We start from the raw sequence: 25,721 nt of genomic DNA, 5'->3' as shown, positions 1-25,721 counted from the left end.
GAGTAATTTTGAACTTAGAAGTCAGGATGATTCACACCGGATATAAAGAAAATGAATTTATTTTAATTCCAACAAAAATAAATTTACAAAAACATTTGTAAATTTAGTTATTAAATTTATATGCATTGCATATTTATTTATATTAAGCATTTAGCATCTACACGAGCTATTTATTTAAGCAAACACTGAACGATTATTACAGTTTTCATAGTACAACCCGTAAGACTTTTTATTTTATTTTATTTTATATACTCACCTACTCCCTCCCACTACACCCACCTACTCCCTCCTTTTTAAAAAAAAGTTAACATCACTACCCACTCCCACCACCAACTCCCTGCCAAACCCACTGATATACTTCACCCATCCCCTTCCACTTTTACTCAATCTCCCACACAATTTGCCATATTTCACTTTCAAAAGGAAACCCAACGAACAAGTGCAGAGGTAAGAACTGCAATCATAATTTCATAATTTATTTCTTACAACACAAACTCTCCACCTCAATGAATATACGATATGTGAATCAATTTCAGCTGCCACACAAATTCAAACAAACCCATTCTTGAGTATCACATTCTGAAAATTTCAAACTTCACAAAACAAAGAATCATATGCATATATATGTTCATTGACCTTTATTATAACAAGCATTTATATGAATATACATATGTATACTAAGAGTTTATTTTTTTAAAAAAAATGAATGAACTTTGGGGTCTTGTTGTCGTCTGTTGTATGAGTGTGTAGCGGCGTCGGGACGGCAACGAGTTTTCTGCCGGTTGTCCGGCCGGATGTGTGAGAGGGTGATGGGCGAGCAGCTACTGCTGTTGGTGAGGCAAGAGAAAAATGGGAGGAACTTGAGGGCTGGAATCGGCAGGTGGCGACTTCTGGCTATCACTGCCGGAGTTAGAGAATAGGGGTCGATGGCGGTGGTGGTCTATTGACTGTTGTCGCCGGAGATCGAGACTAGGGTGGTGGTTGAAGGAGATAGAGTCGAGGGAGACGAGGAGAAAGGCGGCAATGGCTGCCAATAGTTGTTGTCATCGGTACAGAGAGAGAGAGTCGGCTGGATGGAGTGTCTCGCCGGGATTTTGGAGGCGACGGCAGTGGCTTCTCGCTGCTGACTCGCCGGAGTTCCAGAGAGGAATAGTGGCGGCGCGATTTGGTTAGGTTGGAGGGAGATGAGGCCGGTGGCCTTTCGCCGGAGGCGAAGGCCGCGGCAGCGGAACTTATGGCTGAGAGTGAGAGGGTCTGAGCGGACGGTGGAGCGGCAGCTTATCGCTGCTACTCGCCGGAGTCAGGGGAGAGAGAGAGCGGCTCTCGCTGCTGCTCGTTGGCGGAAGAGCAGTCGAGAGAGAACCGACTGATGGTGAGGATGACGGAGCGGCGCTCGTCGCCGGGGATGGTGGCACGCGGCGTGAACCGCGAGAGAGCAGTGAGGGAGACGAGCAGTGAGGGACTGAATGTGTGGCGCGGCTGATGGGGGGAGAAGAATTAAGGGAGAAAAGGGTGTTGGGCTAGGTTTGAGTTGGGGAGTGGGCTTGAGAATTGGACTCCTTGATTGGGCCGATTTTTATGAGATTGGGCCATGTCTATTTATTTAGTTGGGCTGTTACCTAATAATTTTAAATTGGGCTTTCTTATTTTTAATTAATTGAACTATTATTAGTTTGATTAATTTATTTAAAGGATAATTTTCATAATAATATTAAATTATTATTATGTGCATATTTTAAGTAATTACTTAGTATATGTTAAGCATGACATGAAATTGCATTTATTTTGCAATAAAAGTATTTATGATTTAATTGGTTTTAATTATAATTCCAATTTTTAAAGAAAATCGAGTAAGGATATTGTTGGTGTCCTTAACTCAAGAAATTTAGTTTTCAATTATTTATTCATTAAATTTTGAAAACCCGGCTAAGTGAATCATAGAATATTAAGCACTTCACCATGAATTAAGATTAGCTTCACGAGACCTATTAAGAATAGAATTTCTTGTAGGCTTTGTGACCAGGGGGATTAGCGCTGCTTTCCCAAGACAGGTTTATAAGTGATTATGATCTTCAGGCTTTGCCTAACCAGGTGGGCTTACTTTCCAAATGTATAAAGTATGATTGAGTTATTAAGCTCTAAATGTTTCAATGATATGCAAATTGTTTATTTAATAAAATGCAAACTGTTTATCCAATAAAATATTTTGTGCACTCTGCTCCGTTTAAGGCTCGCAACAATGAATCGATCGAGGTTCTCTCTTGACCTAACACGTTATTTGAGAATTGTGTACACCTATTAGCTGACCTGGTGGGTTGATCTCCATCGGGCACTAATCATGTATGAGGCGTTATAAGGGTGCTCGACGGGATGTGTTCCGGAGCATTGGGTCCCAAATGGGAACTTGACTGGGTTACGCCCTCAGTTCAAGTAAGAAGGAGAAATGGATCCGTCGGTGGCTAAAAGGTCCGGGATCACAGCGAGTAACGGAAAGGGAGTGTGACATGTGCGCACAAATGAAAAATGTTTTAACATGCTTAGAAGTACTTCTTTCATTTTAAAACCTTCTAAGTCATGTCAAGTATAATTGGATAAACTGCTCTTACGAAAATATGAAATGTTTATGAAAATGCATGCCCACTAAGTACATTAGTACTTAGCCCAAAAATACTTTCAAATGTTTTCAGGTTGGCTGGCTGGTGCTGACGGGACGGAGCTGAGGCTAGAGTTAAAATTCATATGTTAGACTTCCGCTGTAGCAATTACTCTTATACATCTTTTGTTTTCTCAACTTAAGATGACTTCATGTCGAGCTTAAATTTGAAATTCTAGTTTTATGTTAATGAATGTTGGTTGTCAGAAACATGAAACAAAACTTGTGATCCAAAGGGGCATAGCCCGACTCTCTATCTTATTATTCGGGTTTTAACAAGGTTGTTCCTTGTTTATTTCTATGAATTATTCACACCTCGATTATATTTATTCATTCAAGAATTGGGGTGTGACAGAATGGTATCAGAGCATGAGTTTTCTTTCATGTCTCTGATAACCATAAGCTTTTTGATGTCGAGTCTAGAATAGTATCTCTAAACTTCTAAGAATGTCAGTAGCCCTCAGCTCGCCGTCACACTGCCGCAACTAAGGTACGATAATAGTTTCAAAAATATATATGTATATTCAAAGTTATGAAAATTTTCAAGAAAATGTGCGCCTAATATTTATGATGTTATGTGAATGCAAATTATCCTTCATGTTGTTATTTTGGGTCTCTGACTCATATAACTAAGCTCAATGTCGTGTTTGGGACTACCCGAGCCCTTAACGAATCAATGTATGTATGTATGTATGGTCGAGTTAGATTTCTTGAATCTTTCCGGCATAAGCAAAGTTTTTCATGAAAGGGACATTTAATGTCCATATGACTCAAAATTTCAAAGAAAGCAAATATATGTATGTATGTATGTATGTATGAATGAATGATGAGAAAGCTTTATGTTATCATTTTAGGTTCACTGCCTATATGATTAGAATGATGAGTTCTTTTACAAACCGTAAGAGAACCACCCAAGAATGCCTTACGAATGTTAGTCGTGATAGTACCGCTTGATCGATTTAAGTAAAGACTGGTAAGATAGAAATGTTTAACATAGAGATGTTGTAACATAGAGGCAATGCCTTAAGACTAAGAATTCACTAGAGCTATTTCAATAGCGGTGAGATTAAGTTTTTCACATAAGAACTTATGTTTCTTATGATTATGATGATTAGTCGTGACAGCTTTGCTAGAACGGCATAGAATGGACTTTCATGGTACTAGTGACTTATGATGAAGTACTTGTTAGTAAGTGTTTTTAAGTTAGAAGTTTGACCAAAGCCTTACATGAATAAGACGTTGACATGATTGGGGGCGAAGCTCCCATTTGACTGAGTGATTCGTTGTGCTGGGTCTGGCCAGCCCACATGACTATGATCTCGGTGATTGTCAATTTAGTCATTCCAATGTATAAACTCGTACTATATAGTTGTCCCAATAAGATCTTCTTTGATCGCGATAAGCATAGTAAGATTAGAATGAGTTCGTTTGTCAACAGTTCTCGAGACTATAGACATGGTGTTCTCACAATTAGAAAGATGCGATAACAATCAAGCTATGTAGCCGCACTGATAGTGAAGTCTAGTATCCCAAACTAGATTACCAAGATATGCAATTTCGAGGACGAAATTTTTATAAGGAGGGAGGGATGTAACACCCCGCATTTTCCTAGCTAAATTTAGAGTAATTTTGAACTTAGAAGTCAGGATGATTCACACCGGATATAAAGAAAATGAATTTATTTTAATTCCAACAAAAATAAATTTACAAAAACATTTGTAAATTTAGTTATTAAATTTATATGCATTGCATATTTATTTATATTAAGCATTTAGCATCTACACGAGCTATTTATTTAAGCAAACACTGAACGATTATTACAGTTTTCATAGTACAACCCGTAAGACTTTTTATTTTATTTTATTTTATATACTCACCTACTCCCTCCCACTACACCCACCTACTCCCTCCTTTTTAAAAAAAAGTTAACATCACTACCCACTCCCACCACCAACTCCCTGCCAAACCCACTGATATACTTCACCCATCCCCTTCCACTTTTACTCAATCTCCCACACAATTTGCCATATTTCACTTTCAAAAGGAAACCCAACGAACAAGTGCAGAGGTAAGAACTGCAATCATAATTTCATAATTTATTTCTTACAACACAAACTCTCCACCTCAATGAATATACGATATGTGAATCAATTTCAGCTGCCACACAAATTCAAACAAACCCATTCTTGAGTATCACATTCTGAAAATTTCAAACTTCACAAAACAAAGAATCATATGCATATATGTTCATTGACCTTTATTATAACAAGCATTTATATGAATATACATATGTATACTAAGAGTTTATTTTTTTAAAAAAAATGAATGAACTTTGGGGTCTTGTTGTCGTCTGTTGTATGAGTGTGTAGCGGCGTCGGGACGGCAACGAGTTTTCTGCCGGTTGTCCGGCCGGATGTGTGAGAGGGTGATGGGCGAGCAGCTACTGCTGTTGGTGAGGCAAGAGAAAAATGGGAGGAACTTGAGGGCTGGAATCGGCAGGTGGCGACTTCTGGCTATCACTGCCGGAGTTAGAGAATAGGGGTCGATGGCGGTGGTGGTCTATTGACTGTTGTCGCCGGAGATCGAGACTAGGGTGGTGGTTGAAGGAGATAGAGTCGAGGGAGACGAGGAGAAAGGCGGCAATGGCTGCCAATAGTTGTTGTCATTGGTACAGAGAGAGAGAGTCGGCTGGATGGAGTGTCTCGCCGGGATTTTGGAGGCGACGGCAGTGGCTTCTCGCTGCTGACTCGCCGGAGTTCCAGAGAGGAATAGTGGCGGCGCGATTTGGTTAGGTTGGAGGGAGATGAGGCCGGTGGCCTTTCGCCGGAGGCGAAGGCCGCGGCAGCGGAACTTATGGCTGAGAGTGAGAGGGTCTGAGCGGACGGTGGAGCGGCAGCTTATCGCTGCTACTCGCCGGAGTCAGGGGAGAGAGAGAGCGGCTCTCGCTGCTGCTCGTTGGCGGAAGAGCAGTCGAGAGAGAACCGACTGATGGTGAGGATGACGGAGCGGCGCTCGTCGCCGGGGATGGTGGCACGCGGCGTGAACCGCGAGAGAGCAGTGAGGGAGACGAGCAGTGAGGGACTGAATGTGTGGCGCGGCTGATGGGGGGAGAAGAATTAAGGGAGAAAAGGGTGTTGGGCTAGGTTTGAGTTGGGGAGTGGGCTTGAGAATTGGACTCCTTGATTGGGCCGATTTTTATGAGATTGGGCCATGTCTATTTATTTAGTTGGGCTGTTACCTAATAATTTTAAATTGGGCTTTCTTATTTTTAATTAATTGAACTATTATTAGTTTGATTAATTTATTTAAAGGATAATTTTCATAATAATATTAAATTATTATTATGTGCATATTTTAAGTAATTACTTAGTATATGTTAAGCATGACATGAAATTGCATTTATTTTGCAATAAAAGTATTTATGATTTAATTGGTTTTAATTATAATTCCAATTTTTAAAGAAAATCGAGTAAGGATATTGTTGGTGTCCTTAACTCAAGAAATTTAGTTTTCAATTATTTATTCATTAAATTTTGAAAACCCGGCTAAGTGAATCATAGAATATTAAGCACTTCACCATGAATTAAGATTAGCTTCACGAGACCTATTAAGAATAGAATTTCTTGTAGGCTTTGTGACCAGGGGGATTAGCGCTGCTTTCCCAAGACAGGTTTATAAGTGATTATGATCTTCAGGCTTTGCCTAACCAGGTGGGCTTACTTTCCAAATGTATAAAGTATGATTGAGTTATTAAGCTCTAAATGTTTCAATGATATGCAAATTGTTTATTTAATAAAATGCAAACTGTTTATCCAATAAAATATTTTGTGCACTCTGCTCCGTTTAAGGCTCGCAACAATGAATCGATCGAGGTTCTCTCTTGACCTAACACGTTATTTGAGAATTGTGTACACCTATTAGCTGACCTGGTGGGTTGATCTCCATCGGGCACTAATCATGTATGAGGCGTTATAAGGGTGCTCGACGGGATGTGTTCCGGAGCATTGGGTCCCAAATGGGAACTTGACTGGGTTACGCCCTCAGTTCAAGTAAGAAGGAGAAATGGATCCGTCGGTGGCTAAAAGGTCCGGGATCACAGCGAGTAACGGAAAGGGAGTGTGACATGTGCGCACAAATGAAAAATGTTTTAACATGCTTAGAAGTACTTCTTTCATTTTAAAACCTTCTAAGTCATGTCAAGTATAATTGGATAAACTGCTCTTACGAAAATATGAAATGTTTATGAAAATGCATGCCCACTAAGTACATTAGTACTTAGCCCAAAAATACTTTCAAATGTTTTCAGGTTGGCTGGCTGGTGCTGACGGGACGGAGCTGAGGCTAGAGTTAAAATTCATATGTTAGACTTCCGCTGTAGCAATTACTCTTATACATCTTTTGTTTTCTCAACTTAAGATGACTTCATGTCGAGCTTAAATTTGAAATTCTAGTTTTATGTTAATGAATGTTGGTTGTCAGAAACATGAAACAAAACTTGTGATCCAAAGGGGCATAGCCCGACTCTCTATCTTATTATTCGGGTTTTAACAAGGTTGTTCCTTGTTTATTTCTATGAATTATTCACACCTCGATTATATTTATTCATTCAAGAATTGGGGTGTGACAACGCGCTCATTAATGCTCAATTCGTAGTGGTCGAGCATGTTGAGCATTAGTGCATTCATAATTAATTAAGTACTCAATTACCTTTATTCGCATTAGATGAACAAATTAAAGTTCACGATTTAAGTATAAAACAGTTAAAATAAAGCTTCAAATATATACTAATTATGTGAAATTTTCTCATTTCAAGTAAAAAAATGGATAGTTTTTTAGTAAATAATTTTTCTCTTTTAATTTTGGAGGTGGATAAACAGTTCGGATCCTTTGTCCCCAATTCCTGTCCCACCCCATGTCCCACTCATAAAACTACATCGTTTTGGATTATACGCATAACCCCTTCTTAATTGCTTAAATTCGTTGAATATCGGCTCGGCTTGTTCAAGCATTGAAACCTTTTCTTCTACTTTCCTTCAGCAGATCAAATACTCCCACTTCTCTTTCGGAAATTTTCTATCTTCATCGAAAAATAGGGATTTCGTTCGCATCACAGGATTTGGCTAGGGATCCATCACCAATCTTATTCTTCCGTCAATCTTTTGTTGTTCTTCTTCTTCCCAAACTTTCAAACTCAATTTTCGGTGCTTTTATTCTACCGCAAGAACCAACTTACTGACGGGAACATCACGACGTCCATCGTCGGTGCAATCAAACTTCTTGATTTTGCTTCTTTTTCTTTGGTTTTGCCTTAATTAGTTTACTCTTTTGTCTTTTCAGTGTAAGTGTGTAACTGAATGTCGTGTTTCTCCAATGTTTGTTGAACATTCACTACAAAAAAATATGAAAATAACGAGGACAATTAGCGACGGTGGCGTATTGCCGCCGGTAATACCTCGGTCAAGTCCGGCAAGTATGTCACCGCCGTCCGGCCAACGATTATCGACAGCGGTGGTGCCACCGCTAATTAGTGACGGCAACTGTCGTCGCAAATGCTCTGGCAACTCTCTGCCGGTCAACGGCGATAATACCGACGAGGACTTTACCGGCGGTAGCTTGCCGTCGGAAACGTGTTTACCGGCCGCCGTGTCCCGATTACCGACGACAAATACCGTCGGTAATTTGTAGTGATTTAACTTGATAGAAATTTATCTTAACTCAATTAATTAATATATTTTTTATTTGATTATAATGGTAATTGGAACTGTGAATATATAATCCATGAATTTGAGATGGTAATCGAGATTGCATAAGATAGTGGTGAATTTTGTTTTTTCTCTTTGTCTTTTTTGAAGAACCTCAAATTCTCAAGAATTATGGACGGAGAAAGTATGTTTCAAGAATTGGAGAGACTACCTGGTTTAATTAAATTTGGTGAAACATGTTAAAAGAATTTTAATTAGTTGATATAATGTTTCATAATGTAAGCTGCTAATTGTCTGATTTTCATATAGAACTTCTTGTTTAGTTAACTTGTACATAAACTTGCACTACGAAATATGAGCTGTTGGTGAAGGTGATTTTCGTGCTCCAATTCTTCAAGTCCCTCTTGCATTTAAATGATTAGAAATAGCAGTCACCAAGGAAATTTTTATTACAAATCAAATAAGTAGAACCTTAGAAACGTTTTAACTGTAAAGATTGTGTCATGAAATCAAATACATATGTGTGGTGTAAAGAGTAAACTTAATGATATGTTGGGGAGGGCTAAAATAAAAACACTTCTTAAAATATAAAATATAAACAATTTCCAGTCCTTAGATCATCAAGATCTACGGTTGATTCGTAACCCTGTTGGATGAATTCGTGATCTTGAGTTCGAATCTCAAAGGTAGCAAAAATTTATTTTTCATAATTCCTAACCCTGTAATTAGATGAATTCATACGTGTTCTACATAAAATTCGTACATTGAAAAACGTTTTATTTTTATTTTGAAAAGTATTTTCACAGTAGCCATTCCCTATATATATATATATAGATATATATATATATATCTATATATATATATATATATATATATATATATATAGGGGAGAGTTCAATAGAAACGCAAATATAGGCAGAGTATAGAGTCTTAATCTCAGCCGTTGATCTTATCTAATTTAACGGTCAACGTTCGTTCGTTCAATATTCAATGCAGGATTGTGTTGAACATGAACAGGGTTCGAATCCCTCAGCCCCCAAAAGTTCAACAAATTATTTGTACATTCAACAACATTTACTGCCATGTTCAATGCATGTCGATGTTTCTGATGTTCTTGTATACGTTCTGTTCTGTAGAATGCAACCCTATATTTATATAGATGAATGTTATGCTACATACCTTATGTGAGTACCTTACGTAAGCACCACTCACGTTTAGCCATCGTTAGCATTATCTTTTTTGTTTTAGATATTTATTTTTATTCTAATACTTCATACTCCCTCCGTCCCACTGTAAGTGAGACCTTTTTTTTGGGCACGGAAATTAAGAAAAATGTATTTTGTGTGTAGGTGAAAAAGCGAGAAGGTGTTTAAAGGGGAAAACTTTTACCCAAAAAGGAAAGAGTCTCACTTACAGTGGGACGCCCAAAATAGAAAGAGTCTCAGATACAGTGGGACGGAGGGAGTAAATCATTATTAGGATCAATTTTATAAATAACATAAAAACCAAAGTATAATTTGTTCTTTTTATTAATTATTTGAAGTTAAAGGGAATATGAACAAATCAGACTTTGATTTTTTGTTATTTATAAAATTAATGATCCTAATAACAATTTATGAAGTATTAGAATAAAAATAAATGTCTAAAACAAAAAAGATAATGCTAACAAGAGCTAAACGTGAGTGGTGCTCACATATATGTTTTGATGCAAATATGTGCATATGCTTAGTAATAAGAAGTCTGCTTGTAATTCTAACTCATGCATGCTATTTGACAGCAAATGCCAATCAGCAGTTGGGATCGCGAAGTATGAATATTAAAGACAAAACTAAGTGAAACATAAAATAGTACTACAACAATAGCAATACAAAATTGATGAAATACCAAAACTTTCAGCTCAAATGCAGGTTAAATATCTCAACTCAACTTTATATCAAAATTCTCATCATCAATGATACACGCATAATGATAAACAAACAGATATATATATAGACCGACTAAACCGAAAATTGAGTCTGAAAGTTTGGGAAGAAGAACAACAACAAAAGATTGACGGAAGAGTAAGATTGGTGATGGATCCCTAGCCAAATCATATGAAGCGAACGAAATCCCCATTTTTCGATGAAGATAGAAAATTTCCGAAAGAGAAGGGAGAGTATTTGATCTGCTAAAGGAAAGTAAAAAAAAAGGTTTCACGGCTTGAACAAGCCGAGCCGATATTCAGCGAATTTAAGCAATTAAGAAGGGGTTATGCGTATAATCCAAACCGATGTAGTTTTATGAGTGGGACATGGGGTGGGACAGGAATTGGGAACAGAGGATCCGAATTGGTGGATAAATGTTACCAACTAACCTCTGGTACATTTAATATGCTATTCCTAAGATATAGGAGCTAGCATCTCATATCTCATCCGCCTATCAATCTTGTGGAGAGTCGTTAACCTGTTAATTATCAATTAAATTATATTCTATCTAACCAAGCAATTATAATATACTCCATCCGTCCACGAAAGAACTTTCTATCTTTTCTTTTTGGGACGTCCACAAAAAAATTTCCTACCTATTTTTGGATTATACCCCCACTAGGGTTGTCTAATTGGTTATCGAGTTTTGGGTATCCAGTTAACCGAACCGATCGAAATTTTCGAGTTTGGGTATCCAATAACCGAAATTTTTGGATAATGGGTCGGTTTCGGTTATTGCTTTTAGAAAATTTTCGATTATCGGTTAACCTGATAATCGATTCGGGTTAACCGAATAATCGAAAATTTTTTAATTAATTATTTAATATATATATATATATATATATTATATTATATTACTCCATCCGTCCACCAAAAATATGTCACTTTACTTTCGGCATGGGTTTTAATAAAATGTTAGTGAAGTTGGTAGTGGAGTAAGGGTCCCACTTTAAATGTGAGTGGAATGATGTGGACCCTACTACTAAAAATGGATGTGGCATATTTTTTGTGGACGAACGAAAAAGGAAATTGTGGCATATCTTTGGTGGACAGAGGGAGTATATTATATTATATTTTAATTAAAAAATTAGGAGGAACCCTAGTCATCAAGTCCGCCTCCCTTCAGTTCACTGACTAACAGATTTTGTCCCTCTTCCTCTTCGTGAGTTCGCGAAAGACGGCTGATTGTAGTCGACAACTTGGATGTATTGTGTTTGTTTTGATGTCTCAGTCACTTCCTCTTGATCCGCGTTTGAAAGAATTGTATCAAATATTCTGGTTTGGAATTTTTACATAGTCTATACACTTCGCTGTGGAGCTGGGGGTGTGAAGATTTCGTGTAATTTTTTTAAAGGTACTAGATCTCTGATCTCATTTCTTTCATCTTGGTAAAGGTTGAAGCTTTAGATATTTTAAGTCAATGCTTCATTTATCTCTGTTAGAACTTTTCTTTTTGGTGAACTTTTTACTTATTTATTTTAAATTTCGCAAAGTTAAAGGATAATCTCTGTTTCGGACTTATGCCTACTAGTAAATGATTTGAATTTAATTTTTTAAATGGGTATTTTAAATACCCAAATAACCGAAGCGATTATTGGGTAACCAAACTCCTAAAATGGTTCGAGAACGGTTATTGAAATATAGCAATTTCGGGTTCGGGTAACTGAAACTTTAGGTACGGGTAACCGAACTCGAACCGTTCGACAGCCCTAACCCCCACCACTTAGACCATCACCAACGGTGACACTGGTGTAGGGTCACGAGAATAAGACAAAATATGTGGAAATAAAATTTTAATGGAAAGTCATGATAAAACCATGACTTGGTATGTCAGTTGCCCTCCGGGTCACCCACATTTTCATTTCTATTGTGCCACTTGGCAATTTTTGATTGGGCTTTTATTTTTTTATATTTAATTTAATTATAATTTTTCTTCATAAATAAAATATTAAAATTATATTAAATTCTTATTAAGTTTAATTTTATAAATAGAGCCTAATTTTACTACTCATTCTCACACACAAAATATGTAATTTATATTTTTAAGTTTCACGTATCAATTTTTATTTTGATATATTTAATTTAAGTTATGTGTTTAATTATTGTAATCTTCATTTGTGATTGAGTTAAATATCAATTATAATATATGACAATGTTTAATTATAATATGATTACAATTTTTTTTATAAATATATTTATTTTATTTTATTAAATATAATAAATAAATATTCAATTTTAATTTATATTGTATTTTAGATATTAGATAATTTAAAAATAAAGTGAAAAGAAAAAATATGTATGTTGGATTGGTGTCACCATTGGGAGTAAAAATTATACTATTAGGTTGTGGGTTGTCTAGGTGGATGAGAGATAAATAGATATTTTATTAAAAAGTGGAGGGAGTCTTATAATTACTCTTACTTTTCACTTTTTATAATTTCCAATATTAATTATAACACTTTTTCACCACTCCCAATACATTTAACTATCTTTTCTCCACTCTCAATACACTTAATAATATTTGTTCTTAAAATTTATGTTACTCACTCCTAGAAAATTCTTTCATGGACGGAGGGAGTATATGACAAATAGAGTGTTTCGCTGCTAACTTTTACCAATGTGATCCATATTTTATTTTAGTGAACCACTTGTTTAGACTTTAGTCAATATAAAGCGGAACGTGGTTAAGGCAACAATAGTCGGAAATATGCAAGCATCAGCTGGGCGTGGAGAACAAATAGTTTGCAACTAGGGGTTAGCTTGGTGTTTAGACTTTTTTTTTTCAAAATATGAAAAACTTTCATTTGAATTAATTTGGAATCAAAATTTTTTTAAAGCTTTGATTATTATTATTATTCCTTTTAATTTAAGTAATTTTTTGGGTTTATTTTACTTTATATATATATATATATATATTATTCTTTATTTTTTAAATATTATATATACACTAATATTTTTGAATATCGAATCAAATACTATCATAATTTTCGAGTCATATCGGAAAAAAAATACTATATTTGTATTTGAATAATAAAATTTTGTATTCAAATATCAAATCCAACCAAAATTATTTGATTTATTTATACCCCTACATCTTACCCACACAAGCTTTGTTGCAGCAAATGAAAAGGGTTAATGTAACCCGAGATATATATAATTTCACTTAATTGGATCAATTAATTACCACATCATTTCTCATGCTGGATGAATTTCTTCTCAAACTTTTGCACAAACCTATTTCATTTTGGATAAAAAATAATAATACTAATTACAATATTGTTGGGAGGGAGTGGATAGTTGCAATTTGTGCAGCATTAGCGTCGCAATATATGACGCATGAGCCTTTTCTCCTCCGACGGTTATGCTTCCTTAAAGCATCACATTTCCTCAGCTCATTGTTGTTCTCTTTAAATACCAGTATCCATCGAAAAATAAAATAAAAAATACTGTAATTAAAGATGGATAGCTCCGAATTTAGCGTGGCAGCAGCAGTTGTGGTGGCAGTATCAGTAGCAGTAGCAGTAGCAGTGTTGATGTATAAACGCAGTAAAAAAGTGTACCTCCTAGACTTCAAATGCTACCAAGCCCCGTCTCACTACCGCGTGCCCTTCTCGGCCCTGATGGAGCACCTCCAAATCATGGGCCGCTGGTCCTCCGAAGCCATGGATTTCCAGAAGAAGGTGATGGAGCGTTCCGGCATCGGCAACCAGACCTACCTCCCCGACGGCATGCAGCAGCTCCCCATGGACTACTCCCTCTCCGCCACCACCCACGAGATCCACTCCGTCCTCTTCCAAATCGTCCACAACCTCCTCTCCGACAACAACGTCCACCCCCGCGCCATCGACCTCCTCATCACCAACTGCAGCCTCACCTCCCCCACTCCCTCCCTCGCCTCCATGCTCGTCAACCGCTTCGGCTTCCGAAGCAACCTCAAGACCTTCAATCTCGCCGGCATGGGCTGCAGCGCCGGCATCCTCGCTCTCCATCTCGCCAGGGATGTGCTGCGCGTGCACTCCAACTCCTTGGCTTTGATCCTCAGCATGGAGTCCGTCTCTGCCAACTTCTACGAGGGCGATACCAAATCCATGCTCCTCGCCAACTGCCTCTTCCGCATGGGAGGCGCCGGCGCCCTCCTCTCCAACCGCCCCCGCGATTCGCCCGCCGCCAAGTACCAGCTCCTCCACGTCGTCCGGACCCACCTCGGGGCCCACACCCCCGCCTACGACGCCGTCGTGCACCGCCCCGACGCCCACGGCCGCACCGGCGTCGCCCTCTCCCGGCTCATCCTGCAGGTGGCCGGGGAGGCGCTTAGGGAGAACATGGAGGCGGTGGGGGCGGCGGTGCTGCCGTATTGGGAGCAGGCGGCGTACGTGTGGGGGTACGTGCCGGAGTTCGGGAAGGCGATCGACCATTTCTGCATCCATGCGGGGGGGAGGGCGGTGATAGAGGCGATCGCGGAGAGGCTGCGGCTGAGGGAGAGGGACGTGGAGGCGTCGAAGATGACGCTGTGCCGGTTCGGGAACACGTCGTCGTCGTCGACGTGGTACGAGCTGGCATACTTGGAGGCGAAGGGGAGGGTGAAGAGAGGAGACAAGGTGTGGCAGCTGGCCTTTGGGAGTGGGTTTAAGTGCAACACCGCAGTTTGGAAGTGTGTTTCTCAACCTAGGGTTGGACCTTCCAATGTCTGGTATCGTGAAATTCATATGTATCCTCTTCAACTGCCCAACATACTCTACTATTGAACCATATATTCCTATTTATAATAAGCTGCCTCCCATCTTTCATCAAAAATCAGAGAAACCCCTTTTTTTTTAATTATTTTCATATGTTTATTATGATAAAAAAAAAAAAAAAAACTTCTCCAAGTATATGGTGGAATATTTTTTCAGGCAACTCATTTTCTCTCCAATGTTGAATAATATTATCTTTGGGTAACGGTGTGAAAACATTTTTCAATATTTTTTAATCTTTTCATCTCTAACAAACATATTAAAAAGGAAAAAAATATGATATTTTTTTATATTTTCTTACTCATCATTTCCCAATAAAAAATGAACGCACTCTAAATCAATTCATGCACAAATCAAAACTGCCGGTGTTTATGTCGTTTTTTGAACAACAAAATGACTAGTGATGATCAGTATATATCGTCTTCGGGAGTGCATGAGCGTATGTATTGTTAATTAAACTATATATATCACAAGATATTGAGATCTAAGAGAAAATAATTAAAAAACTAATAGTAGTGCACAGAGTGAGACACTAAAATTTAAATAAAGGATCGCAATATCACTCAAATATTGACAATATATAAAGTTAAATAAAGGATCTCAATATCACTCGAATATTGACAAATATATTAATTAACTTTATGATGCTTTAAACACACTTGAGATCAGTGTATTCTTTCTTATTTGTTTATTCAATTTAGTTTTATAATTTTGTTATAGTATTAATTACGGTTTGTTTCATCAAATTAGGGCATCTAATTATTTTTATCACTTATTTTCACTTTTATTAGTTAATAAAGGGTTTATAAATTCAAAGTTAATAAAGGGTTTATTTGTTATACTATAATTTTTTTAAAATTTAAAAATTTTGAAAAAAAAAATTAAGTATAATTCATAATATTTTACTACCTCCTTCCACGAAATGAGTACCTATTTAGAGGTGGCACGAGTTTTAAGAAATTGATTAAATGTGTGTAAATGGAATAAGGAGACTACTTTTATTGTGAGCGGATTATGCGGGATACACTTACCAAAAAAGAAAATGGGTACTTATTTGGTGGCAGATGAGATCCTCTATCCTAGAATGTAGTATGTATCACCGTGTACCGCTCTTAATTTTTTTATTTTATAATTATTTTTTATAAAAATAAAAATTATTATTATATTATGAAGTCTAATTAATATTTATCACTAAAAATTAGAATTTAAAAAATTATATATCCTTACTTTGAATTATTGTACCCAAATAATTTATTATTAATTCAAATAAATATAAAAATAATAATTATAAACCCTAATTGGATGAGTGAACCATTGTTAATTATTTTTATATTATATTAAAGCATAATAAATTAAAATTGAATAACAAATAATTAAAAATTATAAAAAAAATTAAGAGTGGTACACACTACATTTGGGACAGAGGATCCCATTTGCATTTGGCAGACAAATGGAGTAATATAATTATTTTTATAAAAAAACGTTATAATAATAATAATGATGATGATGGGACACAATGATATACATAAAACTATGAGACACTGAATCTCATCCAAAACACACATTTGTGCATGTAATATTTATTACAGTTGCGATGACCTATACATTAATGTTTTACTCCCTCGGTCCATGAAAGAACTTACTAAGAGTGAGTGACACATGTTTTAATAAAAAGGTTATTAAGCGTATTGAGAATGAAAAAAAATTGTTGAGTGTATTGGGAATGATTAAAAGGTGTTTTAATTAATATTGAGACTGGTGAAAATGTGAAAAATTAGGGTAAATGATATATTTATAAGTGGTTGGGTATAGATTTATAAGTGGTGAGGTATAATTCTAAAATAGGTCTGAAGTTTTTTTTGTAGAAGTTCCAAAAATGAAAAGTAGAAAGTTCTTTCTTGGCGAAGGTAGTATATGATACAACTTCCAATTTCCATTATACTTCCTCCGTCCTACGAATCTTGACGTTTGGATTCGGCACGAGAATTGAGGAATTGTAGATTAGTGTTTTAAGTGTGTAGTTAATAAAATATAAAAGTGATAAAGTAGGAGAGAGAAGGTAATAATTATTACCCAAAATGGAAACGTGTCAACATTCGTGGGACGGATGGAGTAATTAATTAATGTTTTTATGATACTTTTTCTATTGTAATATTATAAATGTTCGTCTCTAGTCTTCTCCTAGCGTACATGTTAGTGAATTTTTTTAAAACAAAATTAAATAAGAAAATTAGGTTCTTATATTAATTATATATGCTTGTAGAGAGGGAGACTAAAATAAAAACGACTCTTAAAATAAAAAAAATAGAAATCATTTTCATCTGTTAGATCATCAAGATCTACGATTGATTTATCACCTTGTTGGATCAATTTATGGTCTTGAGTTCTGGGTAGCGAAAATTTTCATGTTTCGCAATTCAAATATTTACACAGTGAATTAATATGTGTTTTACATAAAATTCATACATTTACATACAACTTCTCTAAAATTAAATCTCAACCGTTAGATTATGGGTAGATTAATGGTGTGAATCCATTCTTATTTTATACTCTATGAGTTGTTTTTAGCCTAATTAACTGTCTCAAGTGCTTTGGCATTCATTTTCTCGGCAATATGTTGGTCTTCGGTTCCTGTTATGGCTGTGCTTTTGGGTATGGTTGCTGCTGATTTGCGCTGGGATAGGAGGATATGGTGAGGCGAATTCCGTTCAATTCACGGGCTGCGCGTTTTATAGAGCAGGTGGTCGACTGCCCATATTTTCTTTTTTTTCCCCCAGGAGTTTTGGTCTCGTTTCGTCTATTTCCCATTTCTATCTCATGTGAATTTTGGTTATTTTCTATAGCAAATAGGCTGCCGAATATTCTTGGGGGTGATGGTTAGCCGGGAGCTTCCGAAGAGTATCCACTCCTCCGTTGCCTTTTATTTTATTTGGTTTATTCTAGACGAGCACTCTTTTTCCTTCTTAAGGGTTTTGCCAATGAGTTTTCCTTAAGAAGGTTTTAATGAGGCTCAACCCTTAGTCTGCTTCTATGTGCTTGCAAGGGTTTAAGTTTTTTTTTTTAATAATAATAAAAAACCTTCCCCTATACGGATCTTGAACTCCTTTAGCAAGGCTCTTTTTGGCTATTTTTCTTGTAGCCATGGGCTTCGTCAAGGGGACCCTTTGTCCCCCGATTTTATTCGGTCTTGCGAAAGAGTTTCTTAGTCGTATGTAATTGATTGTTGTGCAAAAGGGTATTTTTTCACATATGAGATTTTCGCCTAGCACTAAGTCTCATTCACATTTTTTGTACACTGATAATGTGCTTATCTTATGTCGTGTTATTGATAGCAACTGTGTTATGCTGGAGCACATTCTCGATATCTATGCTAGTATTTCTGGACAATTTTGTAACAAGGACAAATCAACCATTTATTTTGGCAAGGTCTCTGTGGCGTTTTATCCACAACCAGAATCTGGCCGAACACCGACGGAATATTCCGTCGGTAAGAATCAAAATTCCGTCGGTAAATGGAGATACCGACGGATTACCGACGGATTTCACCCGTCGTGAAAACGCTCGTCGGTAAATGATTTACCGACGGATTTTTTCTGTCCGTCGGTGGATACCGACGGATTACCGACGGACGTCGCCGTCGGTAAGTCTCCGGCGCCGGCGTTGGCCGTGGTAGGTGGCGCGTTTACCGACGGAAAATTCCGTCGGTAAATTATTTTTAATTTTTAAATTTTAATTTTAATTTTATTTATTTATTTATTTATTTTTTATCAACCTATCTTCGTATTCTACAAGTATTTCGTATTTTTAATGTATTTTGAACTTAATTGCATATGATTTGGCCAACTTCCCAGTGGGTCACCCATCTTACTAGTGCTCTGAGTCAAGCACGCTTAACCTTGAAGTTTCTTTCGAGTGGTCGCCAGTAGAGAACACGCGTATTATTGATATAACTAGCACCTATTAATTCATTTAAACTCTATTTCAATATACAATATCATTTATTCATAACCTCAGAATATGTCGAGATGATATCTAAGACTTGTGGTGCCGGCGAAAAAATGACGGTAAATATATGATCGAATTTAAGATAATAAAAAAAATTAATATTATCGTTTATTAAAAAGAGAAAATATTATTGCTAAAAATAACTATCAATTTTAAAATATTTTCAATAATTTAAAAATAATAATAATATAGAAAATTAATTTAAAATAATTTAAAAAAAATTAAATAATAAATAATAAAAAAAAATAAAAAATAAAAAAAATCAAATAATAAAAAAATAATTTACCGACGGACTTTATCCGTCGGTACTAATTTTAAAAATAATTTAAAATAAAAAAATAAATAAATAAATAAATAAAACAATAAAAATATAAATAATAATATTTATTGAAATTACCGTCTTCCGTCGGTAATCCGTCGGTAAAAATAAAAATAATTAATAAATTCGAAATTATCCAAATTTCCGACGGAGTTTAATCCGTCGGCAGGGATTCCGTCGGTATTCCGTCGGTAAAAAATAAAAATAATTATTAAAATCGAAAATACCGAATTTACCGACGGATATTCTCCGTCGGTAGTGATTCCGTCGGTAGTCCGTCGGTATTTTCATCGGAAATAGATGCCGGCTCCGGCGATGTTGCCGGATGACGGTCCGTCGGGGATCCGTCGGTATCTACCGACGGAAAATAGTCCGTCGGTGATTTCCGTCGGTGTTCGACCAGTTTTCTTGTAGTGATCATCTATTTCAAAAGATCCTTAGTTTTCCTATGGATGTTATGCCCTTCACTTATTTGGGGGTCCCAATATTTGCGGGCAAGGTGAGGGTAAGTAGTCTCACTCCTATTAATGACTGAATCATCTCCCATGTCACGCGCTAGAAAGGACTGCACTTATCAATGGTAGGACATACTTGTTTGGTGTCTTTGGTCATCCACAACGCTGCTACACATAGTATGCTTGTCTACAAATGGCTGAAGCGCCTGGTTTTGGAGCTTGGATCGGAAGTGTCACTTCTCGCCCACGTTCCTTTGTTGCTTAGGATCGGGTCTGCATATCCAAAGCCCAAGGGGGATTGAGCTTTTGCTCATTTTCGGTCATTACTGAAAGCTTTTTGCTTCGTCTTGGATGGCTTTTAATATTACTTCTAAATCTTCGGGTTTTTCTCTCTTCTGGAAGCGATATCTCTCTAGTTGCATGGATTTTAATTCTAGTTGGTTGTCTTTTCCCATTTGGTTGGGCGTTCGTAATGATATATCTCGTCTTGTTGAGGACATTTTTTGCTCAATTGGTGATGAATCAACTATTTACTTTTGGAGGGACAATTGGCTTGAATATCGTTTGGCGGATCGTCTCTACATACCTCATATACTTCTTCTATCCCATAAAAACATGCATAATTTTTCTTTTTCGTTCGTCTAATAAAAACATGCATACCCCATTTATAGTAATTATTCTCCCACTAAACATCACAATCAATATGGGACCCTTTCTCCACTCACACTATATTTTACAAGATTGCTTAAAACCTGCGTTGTCCTATACTATGCATGTTTTTATGCGACAGAGTGAGTATCTTATTGAAGGTGTTTGGAATTTTTCGTAAACTTTCATAGAAGACATCCAGACATTGCTTTTGATTTCCACGCCACTTAATGGTGAGTCTGACGCTTATTCTTGGATGCATGTGGGATTTGGTGATGCTACTACGATGTTTGCTAGAGATTTTTTGGTTCCGTCTATTCCACTGATTAATTGGGGTAAGTGGATTTAGGCGTGTTATATTCTTACTAAGTGCTCCATTGTGGTTTGGCGTTTGATTTTGGGAAGTCTCCCTACTTTCGAGGTTTTACGTAGACACAGTTTTATTGTCCCTAACGTGTGCCCTCTCTATCACAAAGTGATCGAATCGATCGATCATCTATTTTGGTTCTGTGACTTTGCCAAATAAGTTTGGAGTTCTCTTTTTGGCTAGTTCAGATTGAGTACGAATTTCATGGTGGACTCAGACAGTTTAGTTTTGGCTGCTATGGATTATAAAGCTAGCTCATAATTATCGAAATTGTGGCGCTTGGTTTTATCACAACAGTTTGGAGCATTTGGCACATTCGCAACAAAGGTATCTTTGAGGACATTAAACCCTTTATGCATCAGTCGTCTCTAGTTCTCATCAAGTTTACCTTTCATTTCGGCTAACTTCCATTTGAGTTGCATGTTTAACTCTATTGAGGAATTACTCATTCTTCATAACATGGGCATTAAAGGGACACCACGTAGCCTACCTTATTTTATAAATTTTTCCTAACAGCCTCCTTCACCATTATGGATCAAGATCAACATTGATGGCTCGGTGCGTGGTGTTTCAGATATAATCCATGGTGGGGGTGTTTGTCATGACTCTTACAACGAGGTCCTAAGGTGTTTCCATTTTTCAGCTGGTACAAGGTTAGCGTTTAAAGCGGAGTTGTTTGCTTTGCTTGTAGCTTTGGAATTGGCTGAGGCAGCCAGGTAGCAATTTATATGGATATAGTCAGACTCTATTTATGTGGTCACCATTTTTGTCTCCAAATCTAACATGGTTCCTTGGAAATTCAAAAGCAGGTGGAGTCGTGTGCTTTGATTTGTTAGAAGTGTGAAGGTTCAGGTTTCTCAAATGTATAGAGAAGGGAAATAAGTGGCGCACTATTTAGCTTCCCTCGTTGCTTCAGAGGGGTGGTAGGATCATGCTATTGCTAACATTAGTAGTTTTGTTCACGCCGACATTGCTACTCCATTCTTCGTCCTTATGGTGGCTTAATGGTTGTAGAACTGGGTCATGGTATCTTGCTAGGGACTTTCATCGTATACGTGGGGCGGTTGTTCTTGTAGTGGCTTCAGTTTTGTTTATTGTTCGGTAGTTCTTTAGCGTCTTTGTGGTGGCTCTGTCATTCGCATTTTTGGTCCCTTATTGACGGGTCCCTAGTCCATGCTCGAAGTTGCACGATGGATTTGTGGTTGGCTATGGTTTGTCGTGCATTGTGGTAGGTTGGCCGGCAGTTTGGGGTTGTTCTTGCTGGTTCGATCTGCTCCGCTAGGCTTCAGGTGTGGCAAATTTGGGATTCTTACTTCTCGCGGTTTCTACTGGAGGTTTGGGGTCATAGTGGCTCATTCTCTTCGGGTTTTTTAGCTCTCTTCTATTTGGTTTGGATTGTTTATATTTTTGTTGTAATAGACGGGTATTCTTTTTCCTTCACAGGTGTTTTTTCCACTGGGTATTCGTCGGATAGGTTTAATGAGGCTCGACCTTTAGTTAGCTTCTTTGTGCTCTCAAGGTTTTTTAGGTTTTTTTTTTATATATAAAATTTCATTTCAGCAATGGAACTAGTCGATTGATGATAATAATACTTGGATATAATGTTTTGAAAGCGAAAATTCTTACAGGAGATAATGTAGATAAAAAAAAAAATTTGATTCCAAGAATGTCATTGACTCATGCCGATCCAAGATTGTCTTTTAAGTTTGAACAACGACAATCCCCTCTATTTGTCTCTTATGTAATGACGATAATCAAAGATCAAGGTCAATCGAGTTCACATATAGTATTATTCTTGTCAAGATCAATTTTTACACATGGCCAATTGTACGTTTCGATGTCAAGAGTACAAAGTTTTTTTTTTTTTAAGGTATCAAGAGTACAAAGTTGAGGACTTAAAATTTTGCTTTCTAAGGATAGTAGAAATGATTATATTACTACCACAAATATTGTACAATATTTAAGAAAGTTTTTCAAAATATATAAAATAATGTGTGATTTTTTTTTTTTTGCATTTAACTATAATTTGATTTGATTTACTTACACAAAATGTCTTATATTTATTTTTATTTACTTAAAACGTTTATTTGAGATTTGTCGTGCAATGCATGGATATGTCTACTGATAAATAAATAAATAAATAATACGATTCTCAACCCTCATCCTCTCCTATAGTATGTTTTAAAAAGACATTGATATCTTTTTATTTTCTAAAGTTGAAAGCATGTAAAAAAAAATGCTCCCTTATATTTATATTTTATAATAAATATATTAGATAACCAACTCGTGTTTGTATGTTTTAAAAGAATATTACTCACTCCGTCCCAATTTTTAGTATTCATTTTTTCATTTTAATTCGTCTCATACATTTTGGTATATCCATTTCTATTTATAGTAAAAATAGGTGGGACCTTACTTTATTTTAATCACTTTAACATTTTCATAAAGATGAGAGTCTTATTTCACTCAAAACACTTAACCACTTTATTGAAACTTGTATCATTCTTAAATGGATACTTAAAGCTGGGACGAAGGGAGTAATATCTTTTTTAGTATTTTCTTAGACTTATACAGGTGACTCGGACACATTGGATGTTTGAAGAAAAATGTTTTGGCTCCAATATTTATATTTGATTCGTAACTTGCACTACAAAAAAACGCGAAATTAGCGGCGAAAATTACCGGTGGCGATTTTGCCGTTGGTAATTACCGGCGGCATTTCAGGCGACCCGCACATTCGAAATTGCCGGCCAATTACCGACGACGAAATCGCCGTCGGTAATTAGCGACGGCGCCGCCGCCGGTAATTTAATAATTTGCATTAAATGTTTAATTTTACACAATTATCGACGGCGATTTTGACGTCGGTAATTTATAAAATATAGGTCACGCAATTCCCTTCTTTTTTCAGTTTTGCGCCGCAACCAACAGAACCCCCCCTTCCCCTGCTGCTGCTGCTGCTTCCGGTCTCCACCGCCGACCGCCGCCGCCGCCCAGGTAACTCTCTCTCTCTCCCTAGATCTATATATATATATATATATATATATATATATATATCTCATTAATTTTAATTATATATATATAATTATTTAATTTTCACTTATATTCTTTATTGTAGTTCGACGACCTCGTTTCGCCGCCTTCTTCACGACACCCGCCGGAAACCACCACCGTACGCTTCTCTTATTTATTTATTTAATTATTTAATTATGAATTTATTTATGTATTTAATTATATGTTAATTAAATACTCCCTCCGTCCCTAAAATAACTTCCTCTTTCTTTCTTTCCATTTTTGGAAACTTACCCCACCACTAATAATATTTTATTTATTCTTACTTTTCACTTTTCACCACTCTCAATACTAATTATAACACTTTTCACAACTTCCAATAATAATTATATCACTTTTTCTCCATTATCAATACACTTTACAACTTTTTATTAAAACCCGTGCCGTCCCCAAAGAGGAAGCCATTTCAGGGACGGAGGGAGTAGATTTATTTGTTATATATAGTTAATTAATTTATAATTGACTTTGTTTATAACTAAATTATATGAAGCATGATTAATTTTAAATTATATTAATCAATTAATATATGTTGTTAGTTTAATTTTAAATTATGAAGCATGATTAATTTTAAATTATATTAATTTTAATCAATTAGTTTAAGTTGTTTGTTAGAATAATTTATATATGTTGGATAATTTTGTTAAATTAAATGTTACTATATGTTATGTGCTATGTGTTTATGAAATATTATGTTATTATATATATTGTGGGATAGATTTAATCAATTTCTTAAGGATCTTCTCCCTTTGGGATAGAAATTGATTATTTCTTAAGGATCTTCTCCCAACAAATGATTATTTTTAATTTAATTACCCTGATTTTTATTGCTTTTATTTGTATTGTATTATTGCTTCGACATTGGGGGGACGGGTAGACCTAGTATAGGCTTAGTAAATTAGGACCACTATAGTCACTATAGCTGCTGGTAGAGTCGAGCACTTGGTAGTTAGGATAGTGGGGTTATGCTGTTGAAATTTTGTTAGATTTCAAGTAATTTATTATATTTTATTTGTTTTTTTCAATTAGAATTTATAAGAATGAGTGATAATCATATGTGGATGTACGCGAGATACAATGATCGTATTGAAACGAGGCTTGAGTTTTTCCTTGAGTGGGCGAGAAATCAAACGGCGTACACAGATGGACAAGGTAACATTAGGTGCCCGTGTAAGAAGTGCAAGAATCAAGCGTATTTAGATGTACCTACGGTCAGAAAACATGTTAGTAGGCGTGGATTTGTCCTGAATTACACAAATTAGGTTTCTCACGGGGAAGCACCGCTGTATATGTCGAGAGAACATGCTATAATGAATGAGGATGATGGATTATACAATAACTACGAAAGGATGGTGCATGACCATGCTGGACCTAGTAATTATCAAGATCCTCTAAATCTGGAGCAGCCGCCCAATAATGACGCTCAACAGATTTATAACATGTTGGATGCAGCGGATACTCCATTGTACGCAGGATGTGACACGTACACACAATTAAGCTGGATGACTCAATTCATGAGCATAAAGGCTGAAAGCCACATGTCAGAGAGGACTTACAATCAGATGTCTTCGATGATGAAAGCTGCTTTACCAGAGGGTAACAACTGTCCAGAAGACTTCTATAGTACGAAAAGAAATCTGCGTGGTTTGGGTTTGCCTGTAGAGAAGATTGATTGCTGTGTTAATAACTGCATGTTGTATTGGGGGGAAACTAGTGAGCTACATAATTGTATGTTCTGTGACCAATCACGATATAAGGAGAATTTGCGTGCATCTGGAAGTCGCCGAAAGAAACAGGTGCCCGCCA

At 36.4% G+C, this 25,721-nt stretch overlaps 1 protein-coding gene and 2 long non-coding RNA genes across 3 annotated transcripts; all 3 read left to right on the top strand.

The window, feature by feature from the left end:
- The first annotated feature begins 242 nt into the window (after nucleotides 1–242).
- LOC130997452 (uncharacterized) lies at nucleotides 243–2,954 on the top strand. The gene is made up of 3 exons (XR_009093088.1): nucleotides 243–447; nucleotides 2,011–2,091; nucleotides 2,688–2,954. It is a non-coding gene; the product is annotated as an uncharacterized LOC130997452 (long non-coding RNA).
- A 1,561-nt stretch (nucleotides 2,955–4,515) lies between these two features.
- On the top strand, nucleotides 4,516–7,226 carry LOC130997454 (uncharacterized). The gene is made up of 3 exons (XR_009093091.1): nucleotides 4,516–4,721; nucleotides 6,283–6,363; nucleotides 6,960–7,226. It is a non-coding gene; the product is annotated as an uncharacterized LOC130997454 (long non-coding RNA).
- A 6,537-nt stretch (nucleotides 7,227–13,763) lies between these two features.
- Nucleotides 13,764–15,206, top strand: LOC130997431 (3-ketoacyl-CoA synthase 7-like). The gene has a single exon (XM_057922748.1). It carries the CDS (start codon nucleotides 13,778–13,780, stop codon nucleotides 15,062–15,064), a length of 1,287 nt encoding a protein of 428 aa, XP_057778731.1. The 5' UTR covers nucleotides 13,764–13,777; the 3' UTR covers nucleotides 15,065–15,206.
- Nucleotides 15,207–25,721: the final 10,515 nt, after the last annotated feature.

Source organism: Salvia miltiorrhiza, chromosome 8 (genome assembly GCF_028751815.1).
Source record: "Salvia miltiorrhiza cultivar Shanhuang (shh) chromosome 8, IMPLAD_Smil_shh, whole genome shotgun sequence".
NCBI classification, from domain to species: Eukaryota; Viridiplantae; Streptophyta; class Magnoliopsida; order Lamiales; family Lamiaceae; genus Salvia; species Salvia miltiorrhiza.
This window is presented reverse-complemented; position numbering and strand designations above follow the sequence as displayed.

Excerpts from the sequence above, each read along its gene's own strand:
- LOC130997431 (XM_057922748.1), top strand. The coding sequence starts at position 13,778 with ATGGATAGCTCCGAATTTAGCGTGGCAGCAGCAGTTGTGGTGGCAGTA.